Here is a 16044-nt window from a genome sequence, read left to right as displayed (position 1 = left end):
ATATTTCACAAGGAAATGTACATGTTTTCTTTCCGCACATTTTCCCCCTTCTTTTTGTAGCTATCATTTCAACCTAGGTAAATGGAACTTTGTAATTAAATCCAGGCCTGTAATGTATACCTACAGAGAGTGGTAGATATTATTCACATGGGCCATGGTTTCTTCCTTTAAGTGCCTCCTTACAACCTGGAAGTAAGAGGGATACTTACTTACCATTAGAGAAGACGTCAGAGGTAGAGCTCTCAGGCGAGTTTTAAGCACTTTAAAATAAAACCACCCAAATATTGGGCTGGTTCATGTTCATAGGGAGCGAGGGTCATGTTGCACATTATGGTGACCTCTATATTTGCACCAGTAACCTAGAATTTAAACTTGGTCTTGGGCATCCAGGCATCCTCTGAGAAAACCAGACCCCAAGAGCACACCAGGGAGAAAGAGCCAAGACTTAGTAAGGGTATTTTCAGGGTTGGCCAACATGTTTGTCAAGACACGATGTGTATTTTTATTCTAATTTTTGTTAACTCCACCTTTGACCACATTTTCTATCCTTTAAAAACATTAAGTATTTAAAAATATTAACATATTAAAATATCAAAAATAAAAATTAATATTAAAATGTTTAATATTTTAAACATTAAAAATATAAGACAAAAAGACACTAACAAAAGGACATAGTGTTGCATCTCCATTTGAAAGGACTAGGATTGCTACATATATACACTTAAATCAGATTTTTTTCTTGTGTCATTTATTTTGGTTTAAAAATTTATTTATTTTTTTTTTTAAAGAGTTTGTTTATTTATTCGACAGAGAGAGAGAGATCATAAATAGGCAGAGAGGCAAGCAGAGAGAGGGGAAAACAGGCTCCCCGTTGAGCAGAGAGCCCAATGCGGGGCTCGATCCCAGAACCCTAAGACCATGACCTGAGCCGAAGGCAGTGGCTTAACTGAGCCACCCAGGCGCCCCCTGGTTTAAAAATTTTTAGAATGGAAGTTTTATCCTTGCAGAAAATTCTATTCTACTACAGAACCTCTCCTGAATTATTAAATGTCTTCATTATGAAGATGACGTATGTGTTTAAACTTTAAGAGGGATGGTGATTTTGAATGCACGTTGTGTTCTATCTTTATCTTTTTGATAGGTTATATAGAAAATAAAACATAAAAATTCACTTTTCCTATAAGATCTTCTAAATGATTTACAGAATCATCTCTTGTTTTCCCATGCTTATTCACTGTTGAAAACAAAAGAAGCATTCTTTTTTAGACTGGTGTTATATTTACTTAGTAGATGATAACATTATGTGGCCATTGTTTTCAGTCAGAAAAAGATCATAAACTAAATGATACTTACCTTTTATAATTACTTACTTAATCACTACAAATGCTAAAAAAATTTTTTCAGTTATAAAATGTAAAGTACTCAAGTATGTAATGCATTTTTAGCAGTTATGGATTCACATTTAATTACAATGAGTGTACAATTAGCAGCATCTTAAATTGGGTTTGGAAAAGGTTATTTAGTTCAAAGAAAAAAGTGCAGTTAAGATTTTCTCTACCTAGGGGCGCCTGGGTGGGTCAGTGGTTTGGGCTGCTGCCTTCGGCTCGGGTCATGATCTCAGGGTCCTGGGATCCAGCCCCGCATCGGGCTCCCTGCTCCGCAGGAAGCCTGCCTGCTTCCCTCTCTCTCTCTCTTTCTTTCTCTCTGCCTGCCTCTCTGCCTACTTGTGATCTCTGTCTGTCAAATAAATAAATAAAATCTTTAAAAAAAAAAAAAAAAGATTTTCTCTACCTAGATTAGGAAAACCTATGCTCATTTTGTTAAGATATTTGAGATTTCAGTATAAGATTAGCCTTGGTGAATTTAAAAATTTTTCCGGTTTTTGTCCATTTGGGTTCATTGTATTTTATTTCTGATCATATATCTCTCATTGTATGTACTCATGTGTAGCCTAAGATCAAACATTTGTTTATCATTAATGTTTATTTTTATTTTTTTTTTATTTAAAGGTTTTTATTTATTTGACAGAGAGAGACACAGGGAGAGAGGGGGAACACAAGCAGGGAGAGAAGGAGAGGAAGAAGCAGGCTTCCTGCTGAGCAAGGAGCCTGATGTGGGGCTCGATCTCAGGACCCTGGGATCATGACCTGAGCCAAAGGCAGACACTTAACAACTGAGCCATCCAGGTGCCCCTAATGTTTATTTTTAAAACAAATTTTTGTGATCATTATCAAATTCAGAAATTACACTTTTTCCTAACATACTTCTAGTTTTCAAAAAAATGACTGAAGTGAAGAAGCCATTGAGAGAAATTTGTTAGAGATTGTACTAGTTTTTGAATAACCTATGAATTGAAAAGTCAGTCCCTGATTTCTAGGTTTGCCAGTTTTTATTTTTTACCCTACATAACCTAAAGTTTTGTTCACTGTATAGTATAAATAATCTTTTTGTAAATAATCTTGTCAAATAGGTTTCGAGTCATTCAGGACTTTGTCTTATCCCTGTTAACCTTTCCTCCAAGTCAGTTGGTTGCCCGCCTGTTCATCTTTACCCTGGGAATTGAAGTATTAGTGAGTAATTTACCGCATTACAGAATTTTCAGATCTCTTTCATACATATGTAACTCCTTTTAAATGACCTCATTTTTCATTTCTTCTTTGGAATGCATTGCTAGGTTCTCAGTTTTTTCTACCGCTACACGCTCACCGCTGGACTTGTAGCTTTCGCGTGTTGGCCATTTATCACTCAGCTACGGACTCGAGCAAAGGTACAAGTACTTGTTTTGACATCTGACAGATGAGTCACTACTTTGTTTTGATATGTGTTTAACTCAGGGAATTGTTCATTTTTAGAGAAAAGGGTAGAACGTGTCCTTACATAAAGAGCCTGGTCCTTTTGACAGGAGGACCGAGGTTACCTTTAAGTGATTCACATAGACTTTGATATCACAATGAATTGGTCATGCGATGATTGAAATACTCTGAGGCAGAACTGGTATGTCCTTCTCTAAATTGCTTCCTAGATTCCATTAGCCTCAAATATCTAAAAGGATGGTATTGTCTAGAGCAGTCCAGCGGCTTAGGAGGCAGTGCTCGGAACTCAAGTCAGAGGAATCACCTTTCCCCCAGCCCTGAGAATTGGCTCATGTTTCCACTTTGATACTTTTTTGATGGAGGTAACAGGAGGATAGAAATATCTTCTTTCCACCCTATGAGAACTTAGAAGATTCTCCAACTAAGGGAGTGATTGATAATTTTGTATCTTAATTTAATTGCAGAAGTATTTCTACTTCCTTCCCTCCTGAGCTCAATCACTTGATTACGATTGCAGGCCAGCTTTCCTTTAGATGCCATCAGTATATGGTGTCCCATAAGTTGATTGAAGCCCTTGCTGTGAAATATGACCCAGGTTTAAATCCTGGCTGTTTCATTTGCTGGTCTTGGACCTGGTACCACTGATACTTTAACATCTCTGAGCTCCGTTTCCTCATCTGAAATATTGTGAGTAAGATAACCCACCTTATGAGGTTACTGTGGGAAGGTAATCAGATAATGCTCATATTATACCTAATACAGTACCTATCACATGACACATCTGCCACCCAGAGGAACTGTTTTACAGTTTAAACAGCTCTAAGGTTTTGCATGTAGTCTTCACAGTCATATAGCCTGTGAAACACTAAAGACACTTTTCTTTACCATACTTGTCTAAAGATAACTTTTTTATTTATTTTAGAGCATCTCACTGAGTTGGATTTTCTTCTCTTTGCTCCTGGCAGTGTTCCCACTGATGCCTGTTGTAGGACGAAAGCCAGATATCTTTCTAGTGTATGGACAATATTTTAACTTATTTTCTTTTCAACATAATTGTTTTTCTCAATCCACACCATGATATCTGAACCTTATCTTGGTCATGAGTTTCAAAATAAACTAATGAACAAAAGTTAAAATACTAATATCAAATAATTAGTCAGAGATTTTGGCTCGGGCTCTGGGGAGCATTAAGGCTCCTTGGAGATGCTTCTGGGCCTTCAAAAAAAATGAAATTGGACCAAACACTGATAATTTAAAATGCCAAATTAAAAAAAGTCTAGAAGCTTTTGTATATTGAGGAATCAGTAAAAGGTTTCATATGAAAAAATGTTCTGTTTGCCAAAAGTGAGAATATCCATTGATGAAATCTTCATCTTTGCCTTTGAGCATGTCCACACTTTATATGTCTTAGAATAATGAAATTGTCTCCTTTTCTAATCGCTTGTAATGATCTCTAGGGGAGGAAGCTCTGTACCTTGACAATTGACAACTTTACCATATCTAACCACTTAAACTGTTAGAAAATTCTGTATACATGCATGCTGCCATCACACTTATTTCTTCTCAATATATCCCAAATACATCTCTAAAATAATTGATTACCTTTGCTTTTAAATTATTATCAAGAAATCCACTGGCTCTGTGTGTATGTGCCTGTGCGTGCTTGACAAGCTAAATGATCTGTATTTCATGTAACATTTCCTTTCATTTTCTAATCATGCAATTATCTTTGCTACTTTGTTTTGAACTCTTTATAAGCAACTTTTTAAACATTTTAACCTAATCTTTAATTGTGAGGGTAGATCTTTTTTAGCTGAAGGAAGAATATTTTTTAAATGATTTTTTTAAGTGTATGTTAATTTTTTGTTGTTATGTTATTTATATGGTATTTATCAGTGAACACATATATCTCATTTCTGTGAATTGCTAATATGGAATAAGTCAGGAATTATTCCAGAAAATCCATTTATTAGTAAAGCCCAAAATAATTGTATTGAATTCTAAGACCATACTTCTAAGTCATAATTTATTAGTGTTACTAAGTAAAAACATTTTGCATCTGTCATAAACTATAATAGTATGTAAGAAGATGAATTCAAGTATTTCATTTATTTCTTGCTTCGTATTTCTGTGTGAGCTCTCCTATTGTCTTTTTATAAAGCCCGTTTCCCCACTTTGGTCAGTCTGCCTTTCTGTCCTACTCAAGCAGTGTTGGCATAGTTAAGCAGAATTTATATACTAAAAGGAGAAGAGATTATATGAATAGTCTCCATAGAAATTTGCCACTTGCATATTTTGCTAAAGATGATTTCAAGATGCAAATGTGTTAAAACATGAGAAATCTAATTTGTATTTTTAAAAATTATGTTTTTCCCTCTATGCTTCTTAATTTAAATTCCACAGTGATTTAAGTTTGTGCTGGTATTTTAGTAGCTCTATTTGCAACTTCTTTACTTTGACTCCTGGTTCATGGAGAAATTTCTACTCACCATTTGATTTTTCACATCACCTCCCTTCTTTAGAAACTTACCAAGACAGATATGTGAAACATTTAAGGATAAAATTAAAGGAAAAATAAAATATAAAAAATAACAATAACTTTTACTTAAGTCTCTAAAATAAAAACATATTTGCCAGTGAATTAAAATACCAAATTATTTTTTTAAAAGGAAAAGCAAACAAAGAATCTTGATCATAGATGGCTATTTTCATAAGTTTTAATGGTAATCCATGTTGAATGTGTAATTACTTTTTCCCCATAAAAGAATCAAAACAAAAACAAGCAAATATTTTCCTAGGAATTCCTGTTTTGCATTCATTTTTAGCCCTGCTTTTGGGTCTTTCTTATTTCTCTTCAACCGACTCCTTTTCTCTTAGTTTTTGTATTGCCTGCTTCCAGACTGTGTCCTTAACCTTATTTCGGTTGTCCTATGTTACTCAGATTTTTAGGAGGCGAGAAATACAGTGTAATATTAGTATACCATTTCCTTGGTGTCAGTGTCCTTCAGCTTCAGGAACCATACCATACCTCGTGTTCTTGAAAAAGCGTAATTTATCGGGGGCACTGGGTGACTCAGGCCGTTAAGCATCTGCGTCTTGATTTTAGCTCAGGTCTTGAGGTTCAGGTCTCAGGTTGTGAGATCAAGCCAGCCCATGTCCAACTGCAGACTGGGTGCGGAACCTGCTAAATATTCTCTCTGTCCCTCTACTTCTGCTCCTCCGCACCCTCCTCCCTCCCTCTCTTCAAAAAAAAAAAAAAAAAAAAAAGTGTAACTTGTTGTTTCTTTACCATACAGATGCCTCACCTGCATGCTGCCTTTGTGATCCTCGTCCTGCCCTTCCTTTAGCCCCAAGCAGCTGAGGAAAGTACCAAGATCAATGCTAGAAGGAAACATGTTGTCCTCCCAACAATAGTAGGGAATAGAAATGTTGATCCTTTTTGTGTGAATTAGTGCTCATAGTCAGAAAGTTTATGTTGTAGATACTAATGATATATTCATATAACTATTTTTTATGTTGTTTTCTGTAAATTTTTCCAAGTCAGGCTAAGAATTATGGTAACTGGTATGTATAAAAGTTTAAAAAATCAAATCAGATTAAAAATTTTAGAAGTTCAAAAAGTCAAAGAAATAAGGTAAAGATAACTAAAAAATTGTGAGAAATGAAAAATAGCCCCATCCCTACTGCATCTTTTTTTTTTTTTTTGAGATTTTATTTTTTTGTTTATTTGTCAGAGGGAGAGAGCACAAGCAGAGGGAGGGGCAGACAGAGAGAGAAGCAGGCTCCCCACTGAGCAAGGAGCCCAATGCAGGACTCAATCCCAGGACTCTGGGATCATAACCTGAGCTAAAGGGAGATACTTAACCATCTGAGCCACCCAGGCATCCCCTACTGCATCTTCATCCTGTGATTTTTATTCCTGTTATACCAACATATCTATTTTGCTCCTTCATCTTGATAAAACCAAATGACTGATAGGGTCTACATTAGAGTAAATATCTAACATGTTTATATACTATGTGTTCCAGTAACTATCGTAAGGAAAATTAAAATTGTGAATTGTGTTTTAAAACAGAATGGGTGCCGGCTTGCTGGTTCTCCTGCTATCCCTGTGTGTTGTAACATCTCTCTTAAAAAGAAAAGATCATTTTATAAATGAAGAGCTGCTGTTACATCTAGTTCAGGTCAGTTACAGGTTTTCAACACCATGTTATACTAATGATAGACCAAGTGGATCTTATGGTTATATTTAATGATATTGTTCTTTTATTTTTTTATTTTTTTTAAAGATTTTTATTTATTTATTTGACAGAGATCAGAAGTAGGCAGAGAGGCAGGCAGAGAGAGAGGAGGAAGCAGACTCCCTGCTGAGCAGAGAGTCCAATGTGGGGCTCGATCCCAGGACCCTGGGATCATGACCTGAGCCGAAGGCAGAGGCTTTAACCCACTGAGCCACCCAGGCACCCCTTAATGATATTGTTCTTAAGATGCCATCATATTTACATTGCTCGGTGCCTGCCAGCTGAAAAGAAAGCTCTCTGTTTAAGATATTACATGGAAATATATTCTCTAAGAGGTATGAAATAGCCAAAAGGTCAGCAGGAGGCAGCCCAAAGATGCCAAGAGAGCAGAGGTTAGGGAAATATAAGAGGCATCCATGTTGACCAAAAAGCTGAGCTGTAAGCAGCCCCCTTTGGTCTGAGATTTTGTATTGCGCCATTGAGCCAGGGGAAGGAGCAGCCTCTGAGTATGTGTATATAAAAAATAGCCATTTTAATACTTTAGATGATGTGCCAGGGAAAGTAGACGTCACCTTGGTTGCTGGCTTTGGTGTGGTGAAAAGCACTTTGAACTTGAGGTTTCAAAATCAGGTCAATTCCCAGTTATATTGCATACTAGATGTGCGATTTTCAGTAATATAGCTTCAGTCTGTTTGTTTTTAAACTGTAGAGATAATACAGAGTTGTGAGCATGGAAACTACTTGTTTGGTTCTTTTTAACATAAATAAATAAATAAATAAATAAATAAATAAACGAACACATCCTGAACCACTGACAAAAGAAAACTTACAGGAGTCTTCTCAAAAAATTTCCAAATTTCCTCCAAACAAAGCTGGGGTAATAGAAAGTAATGCCAAAAACACTCTAAAATAAAAGTATAACAACACTTAAAAGATGTTATTTTATTCTTGAAGAACAACAGAGAACATATAAAATGAGAAGAGATATTTTGTCAAGTGTTCTGTCAAAACAGGAATGTATATTTCATTTTAAATGGTACACTGACTGGCTTTACACTAAAGCCCATAGGTAGCTTTGACGGAATTCACCTATAATTATGACTACTTTGGCAGAAGTGAATGTTTCTGGATCCCACTCTATAGGAGCAAGTATGTTAAAATTCTTACAGTCTTTGCTGGAAATACCCCTGAGTTGGCAAATCTGTTATGAAATTTTTTTTACATTAACTTTATTAATTTGAATTAATTGCTATATTGTATAGCATATTTTTGGTGATTCCAAGATAAATATCTTTTGACATATTAACATCTCTGACATGAGAATGTGTCTTGCAATTAAAAGGATCCTAGGATTGTTCATAGCTTTATCAATAATATTTTTTCTAAAATTATTTTTTCAATTTTTTTTCTGAATTCACTGAAAATATAGGAGAAATTAAAGGTACCTCAAGGGTTGGTGATGAGGTTGCTAATCTGATCTCTAGAAGATAATACTTTATTTATAGCCAGTTATGTCATTTCTTAAAAATAGCAAATAACCCATTAGTTCAGGGGTTGGCAAATAATTTTCTAGAGTGCCAGATTATAAATATTTCCAGCTGTGGGTCATATGAAGTCTGTTGTAAATTCTCAGCTCTACCACTGTAGCGTATGCGGAGCTGTAGACTACACATGAATGAATGAATGTAGATTACACATAAGTGACTAAGTTTCAAGAAAACATTATTTCTAGGAAGAGGCCACCAGCCTACAAGCCATAGTTTACCAGTTCTCTACAATTATATATATTCTCTGAAGAATATTGTGTTCCTTGTGTTCCCAGTACCAGGTGAACATTCAGACCCCAAATACGTGTTGAGTCGGTGGATATGACTGGGTGAGAGCCACAGGTAGAGGGCACTCAACCATATGGCCCCATCTGCATTTTCATGAGTTAAGAAATCTTCAACATTAATAATGAGTATTTCTACATAGATATGGTGTGATCACGCATATCAGACTACTCTTGAAAATGTAAAATGCCTTATTTTGTCCTTATAAAGGGGGGCCTTTGCTTACTACCAGAGCTCTATCCTATAGCCTTGGTAGTGAGATGGTGAGCTCTTCCAATTTCAGTAGCTTTGGGTCTAGATTCCTGTTGTTCAAGCAATTTTCTAAGGATTCTTTTTATATATAAATTAGTCTTTCACTACCTTCTCTTCTACTGGTGTGTTTTGTATTTACTTTCAGATGCTGAGCATTGTGCTGTCCATGTATGTTGTGTATACGACACATGACAGTTTGCTCAAGAAACAAGGACTGCCTCTTTTCAACCAGATCATTAGCTGGATAACATTAGGTAAGAGGGCAGTCAAATCAGATGAGTTAATGTTATTATATCAAGTCATATCTTCAAATTGTCCATTTACATCTGTATTATTGTTACTGAAAGAAATAATTTTGTTGAATGAAAATAATAATAACCAGCTATGATTTCTCGTGCTGGGATTTGACAAAGAAAATTAAATCTTCTGTGACCATTCATGTGTTAATAAGAATTACTTGATAGAATATTATTTACCTGATAATAAGGCTATATTTATTCACATTTGATAAAACCCTAAGGGATTCCCGAGGAGGAGAGATTCTTAGGCTGAAATTTCCTGTCAATTCATAAATTCTCCATTCTTACACAGACACTAGGAAACAGTTCAGTTTTACCTGCATTTCCCTTGCTGAAAATAACATTGATTAGTCACCTCCCAACACATTACACCTTTTATAAGGCCAGTTAAATGTTTCAAAAGACATTCCTCTATAGTACCTTTACGTAAGGATCCTGAAATACACATGTGAAGGAAACAGAAGTAATTTAAGGACTTACAGTTTTCCTTCCAACTAGAAGACAAGACGGGCAAGCTTGAATCTAGGTTTTTCCTTTTAAAAAAAAAAGACATTTTGTGGTGCCTATGGATAATGTAACATGAAGTTTAACCCCTCTGGGTTTGTTGTTGTTTTTTTTTAATGAATTTTGTTGTTCATAATTAAAAAAGAAAAAGGTCTTCAGATGGAACTTTACCTTAAAAATGATGGAGGCTGTTCTGCAGGCCTTCCCATTAAATTTCTTGATTTAATAAGATTATCATTTATATCCATTTTGCGTGAACAATATTGATGACCCTCCTTGATTTAAAAACAAATCGTGTTCAGTTTGTACTGTGTTCTGGCACTGCACTCTTCTGTTCCCTGAGAATAATAAATGTAGATCAAATCCCTGCCTGGAACTTATATACTGCATGGAAGGGGTGGGTAATATTTTCAGTGAGGTGACTCTTAGTAATGATCTCTCTCACATGACATGTTAGTTTTTAAATCCCCAGAAAAAAACAGAAACTATGAATGGGAACTGTGGTATTTAAAGGGAAGTCTTTCTGTCATAGTGCATAACTTCACGAATGCAGTCATATACTAACACACACCAGTGGCTAAACAATATACGGCAGATAAGAGGTCCCATATCTGTAGTAGCAATGTAGCCATTGCTCATTCCTTTCTAGGGCAGCCTGGCTCACTTCCTTAGTATTCTTACCTACCTAGGGATAAACTACAGTGAAGAAAAGCAAAGAAAACACAACTTGTGTGCATTTCACTATATCTCATTTTTAAACATCTAAAACTTCCAAAAAGGTTTAAAAAAAAAAAAAGAACATTTACCAGAATTACAGAAAGCCTCCTCCACTTCATGTGCTTGTCCCTCATCTGTATTTATGAATATATGGGTATGGGTAACATTTTTTAGGTACCATATTCAGTATTTTTATTTTTTCTGCCATCCTTATATTAATTTTTCAGTTGACCTAGCAATGATCATGGCATTTTTTCTTTCTTTGTCTTTTATGACATTGACATTTTTGAAGAATATAACCCAACTGCAGCTCCCACCCCGCAATAGACTGTTACTCAGTTTGAATTTGTCTGCTGTTTCCTTGTAATTAAATTGAGGTTATGCATTATTGGTCAAAATACGGTATAAGTGATGCTGTGCCCTTCCTCGGGTCACATTTGGAGGCGCATGATCTCTATCTGCCCCTCATTGTTGATGTTAATTTCCATCACCCTATCAAGGTGTTGCCCAGTGTTTTCACTGTACATAAGTTGTCAGTGGGGACACACTCTAAGACCAGCAAATATCCTCATGAGAATTTCCCCCCAGGTATAGCATCCATTCGTAAATCTTTCCTGATCCAGTCTTTGTCATGATCTCTACAAAGTGACTCCTATGGCATTTACTAGAGGTTCTCAGCATTCTCTATGAATCTTCACTTCTTTCCTATTCATTCATTGATTGATTGATTCATTCATTTATCTATTTATTATTGTGGTCACATGAGCACCTATTTTTTTCAAAGATTTATAACTCATTACTGTTGATACTTTGGTGTCCAAATTGTCCCAGACTTGGCTAGAGATGGCACCTTCGAGCTAGCTTGTAAATAGACACCCACCCTCCCTTAATTTTTTTGAGCACTTTCTTATTTTCTGGCATTAAGAAGATGTTTACCTTATAAGGGTTGCTTTATATCCACAGTTTCCAAGCTCTAGAATCAGTTATTTCTCTGAGGAAACATAGCTGTTTTTATTGGGTGAATGGTATTAGACACCAAGATCTGAGTGCTGTATGTACCCATCATAACTGGGATATCTTTGCTTCTTTGCTTTTCAATGGACAGAACTAAGAAGTACATGCTTTCATATACATAAAACTTCTCTTACATATAGATCCTTATGCACATTAACATGCATATACACATACCTATACATATTTCAGGAATCATAAGTTCACACTGATACCTATATTTCTATCTGTTCTTTCTTGCCTTCCCCCATTCCATATTTATATGTTCCTCCCATGAAGATAACCAACCCTGGCTCCCAACAACATCAACGTGTACTCATTGGTTCAGTCCTATAGTACATCAAAGCAGTTTCAGGAGTGTTTCACTCATACCATCGCAAGAAACAAACAATATTATTCGAGATTTGTTTGTAATTCTCACTCTGCCCCCACACTTCACCTTGCCCAAGACCAAGGGTTCATGGTTAAATATCATGTCCATATTTATTTGGATTTGCCTGCCTGCCTCCCTCCATCCCTTCCTCCATTTTGTTCACTGTGATCATGATATTTATTTGAAATACAACAAGGTTTGTTTGTTTCAGTTTGCTGTTTTGGTTTTTTTTCTTTCCTGTTCTTTTTTTTTTTTTTTTTTTTTTTATATTTGACAGAGATCACAAGTAGACAGAGAGGCAGGCAGAGAGAGAGGTGGAGGCAGGCTCCCTGCTGAGCAGAGAGCCCAATGTGGGGCTTGATCCCACAACCCTGGGATCATGACCTGAACTGAAGGCAGAGGCCTAACCCACTGAGCCACCCAGGCGCCCCTTTCCTGTTCTTCTTTATGTAATTCTTTGTGTATGTAGGATAGTCACACGCTTCCAAACATAAAAATTATACAAAAGGTTATACTCAAAGAAGTGCTGCCTGTGGTACTTTCACCCCGTTCTCCTGTACCCCTAATCCTTCATGGGCTATGACCTTCATTGCTTTCTGGTTATCCTTTATGTGTTTCTCTTTGCACTGATAGTTAGACATAAGTATGTTTTCTTATTTTTCCTCCTTTGTTATATAAAAGGGGGAGCATTTTATGTATCCTCTTTTGTACTTTGCATCTTTCACTTAATACCTCTTGGTAATCACTTTATATCAATCCTTAGAGCTCTTCTTCTTCTTCTTTTTTTTTTTTTTTAGATTTTATTTATTTATTTGACAGAGATCACAAGTAGGCGGAGAGGCAGGCAGAGAGAGAGAAGGAAGCAGACTCCCTGCTGAGCAGAGAGCCCGATGTAGGGCTCCATCCCAGGACCCTGGGATGACCTGAGTTGAAGGCAGGGGCTTTAACCCACTGAGCCACCCAGGTGCCTTAGAGCTCTTTATTCCTTTTTGCAGCTATTTAGTTTTCCATTGTGTATGTATTCCATTGTTTGTTTATTCTATGCTTTCATGTTTAGATAGGTAATTTTTTTTTTTTTACTACAAATAATCCTACAACATATAACCTTGATCATATGCATAGTTTATACTGTTAGAGGTATGTTTTCAGGATAAATTCCTAGAAGTTGTATTATGGTGCAAAGGGTAAATGCACATGTAGTACTTTCAGATATTACTAAGTTCCCCTCCAGAGGTGTACCATTTCTCATTTTTGCCAAAAATATAGGAAGAATGCCTGTTTCCCTATAGCCTCACCAAAGTCTTTTGAATTTATTCCAGTCAACAAAGTTATGTCAATCTTGTGTTTGAGAAATGGTATCTCTGTGTTTTTAATTTGCATTTTTCTTATTATGAGTGAAGTCAAACATCATTCCTCATGCTTAAGAGCCATTTTTATCTCTCTCTCGGGAATTATCTATTCATCTTTTTTCCCTTTTTTTCTATAGAATTTTTGGCCCTTTGCTTTCATTTTTAAAAGCTCTTTATAAATTAGGGGTATTGGTCCTTTACCTATGATATATGTAACAAAAATTTTTCCCAGTTTGTCACTTACCTTTTGACTGTGCTTATGACGTCTTTTGCCTACAAATGATTTTTATTTTTGTGTAATCAGTCTTTTTTTTAATGCATCTGAACTTTTAGACAATTAGAAAGCCTTTCCTTGAAACCTAGGTTATGGAGGAATTCACTCATATTTCCTTCTTATACTTGCATACTTTGACATTTTACATTTCAATCCTTGATATATTTAGAGTTAATTATTCTAAATATATGGTTTAAGGAAAGGATTTCATTTAATTTTTTTCCAAATAGCCATCCAGTATCATTAATACTTAATTTGCCCCAGTGACTTGAGATAACACTTCTATGTCATACTATACACTGGCCTATTTCTAGACTTTCTGTACTATTCTAATTATGTCTATTAATGTGCCAATAATATACTGTTTTATTACAGACTTCATAATATATTTCAATAAAGTCTGAACTTTAGGATCTACTTGCTCAAACTTCAAAAAAAGCCTACTGGAAATTTTATTGAGATCATATTAAATATGTCAGTTAACTTTGGGAAGACATATCTTAATCATGAGTAATGTTGAGACATTCTAACCAAGAACAAGGGATGTCTTTCCACTTGCTCCAGTCTACTGTGCCTCTAAGAGAAGTCTTTATTGTTTTCTTCATAGAGGCCTTACATATTTCTTGTTAAGTATATTGCTAAGTGTTTTATCTGCTTTTTTGCTATTGTAAATAGACTTTTCTCATTCATTTTAGATTCTAATTATTATTGAGATAAGTTGCTACTGATTTTACATGTTAATTTTATATTCTTTTTTTTTTTTTACTGAATTCTTTCATTTTTTGAGTTAGGTTTATCATTGACTCTCTAGGATTTTCCAAATATACTATCATGCCATTTACAAATTAGATGTATATTTCCCCCCTTTCAGTTCCTAGTCATCTAATTGTTTCCTTTAGTTCATTTGTATTCGGTAGTATCTCCAGAACAATGTTAAATAAGTGGAGATAGTGAACTGCTGTGATTTTTTTTTTTTCCCCTTGACCTTAGTGGGAATGCCTCTGGAGTTTCCCCATTAAGGTAGATGCTGGCTTTAGGATTGAGGTACATATATTTGTCATGTTAAAGAAAGTACATGCATTTTTGTTTTATTTAGAGTTCTTACTAGGAGTGCATGGGTGTTGAATTTTGTGAAAGGCTTTTTCATCATCTGTAGAGATAATGTGGATTTTTCTTTTTAGACCAATTAATATGGCCTGTTGATATTACCGAGTTACAAGTATTGAACTGTCCTTGCATTCTCTATATAAACCCCTAAGACACATCTTATTATAATGTATTATATTTTACAGAAGAGATCTCATTTGAATTGGCTTTTATAATAAATATTAAAATGTTGCTTTTTTTTCTGTTAAAATATGTATCAGGTGAGGATAACAGTATCAGAACTACACCTCTGAAAAAGATCAGAAGCTATTTGTCTAGAGGACTATTGATATAGCTTTCAGTCTTATACTGCAGTGACTTGACTTTGAAGGGGTTTGTCTTTAAATTTAACTTATTAGTAGATGTTGGTTAGTAATAATAGTAGCAGCTCAGAGTTATTAAGCACCTATTATATCCCTCGCACTATGCTCAGGGAGCATTTTACAGGTGAAATTGTATTTAAACCTCACAACAATTTATTTGTATCCTCACTACTTGACAGATAAGAATACTGCTTAGATGGATTAATAAACTTGCCCCATGGTTAAAAAGTTAATAATGAATCAGCCAGGATTTTATCCCAAGTTGTCTGTCTCCGTACTCTGGAGTGTTTAACTCCAGGCATGTTTTCTGCCTGACTAGGATGATGAGGAAGTTAGGCATATTTCCTTCCCAAAATAGAAATGGGGAGTTAATGTTTGCTGCCCTCCTACGGAAATACTTGCTTTCTTGTCCTGTAGGGGAAGATTACTTCATTGCTCTTATTACAACTCTCATGTGGGAATATCCTCTTTTATTTTTTGTTTCCTGAGTGGCACGCTACCACTCTCAATGCATATACTTTGCAGTGGGAAAACTTGGGAGCAGGAGAAGGAGGTTAGGAAAAATCAATTTCTGGGGAATAAGTTGCCTTTTAGCTATATGCCTAATTAAGAGATATTTGCTAAATCTTGAGCAACATGTTGTATTATATTTTTTATTATTTATATCAGCAAATAACAAATTACTCATTTAGTGAGCAAGGCTAAATAAAATTGAGAAGATCTGAGCCAAAATATGGTAAAAATAATGAAATGTAATTTTAATTAAAAATGTGAAGTTTCGGGGCGCCTGGGTGGCTCAGTGGGTTAAGCCACTGCCTTCGGCTCAGGTCATGATCTCAGGGTCCTGGGATCGAGTCCCGCATCGGGCTCTCTGCTCAGCGGGGAGCCTGCTTCCTCCTCTCTCTCTCTG

The 16044-nt window shown here is 35.6% G+C and overlaps 1 protein-coding gene across 5 annotated transcripts in view; it reads left to right on the top strand.

The window, feature by feature from the left end:
• PIGN (phosphatidylinositol glycan anchor biosynthesis class N) overlaps positions 1-16044 on the top strand; it is a 103054-nt gene that overhangs the window by 52501 nt on the left and 34509 nt on the right. For all 5 annotated transcript variants that reach the window (XM_059409770.1, XM_059409771.1, XM_059409767.1 and 2 more), the window contains 5 exons: positions 2471-2570; positions 2675-2767; positions 3736-3827; positions 6889-6997; positions 9284-9392. In XM_059409770.1, coding sequence (XP_059265753.1) covers positions 2471-2570; positions 2675-2767; positions 3736-3827; positions 6889-6997; positions 9284-9392 — 503 coding nt within the window. The remainder of the gene's footprint in view (positions 1-2470; positions 2571-2674; positions 2768-3735; positions 3828-6888; positions 6998-9283; positions 9393-16044) is intronic.

This window comes from Mustela nigripes, chromosome 8, assembly GCF_022355385.1.
Source record: "Mustela nigripes isolate SB6536 chromosome 8, MUSNIG.SB6536, whole genome shotgun sequence".
Lineage (NCBI taxonomy): Eukaryota > Metazoa > Chordata > Mammalia > Carnivora > Mustelidae > Mustela > Mustela nigripes.
The sequence above is the reverse complement of the archived record's forward strand: the minus strand, read 5'-3'. Positions and strand labels throughout refer to the sequence as shown.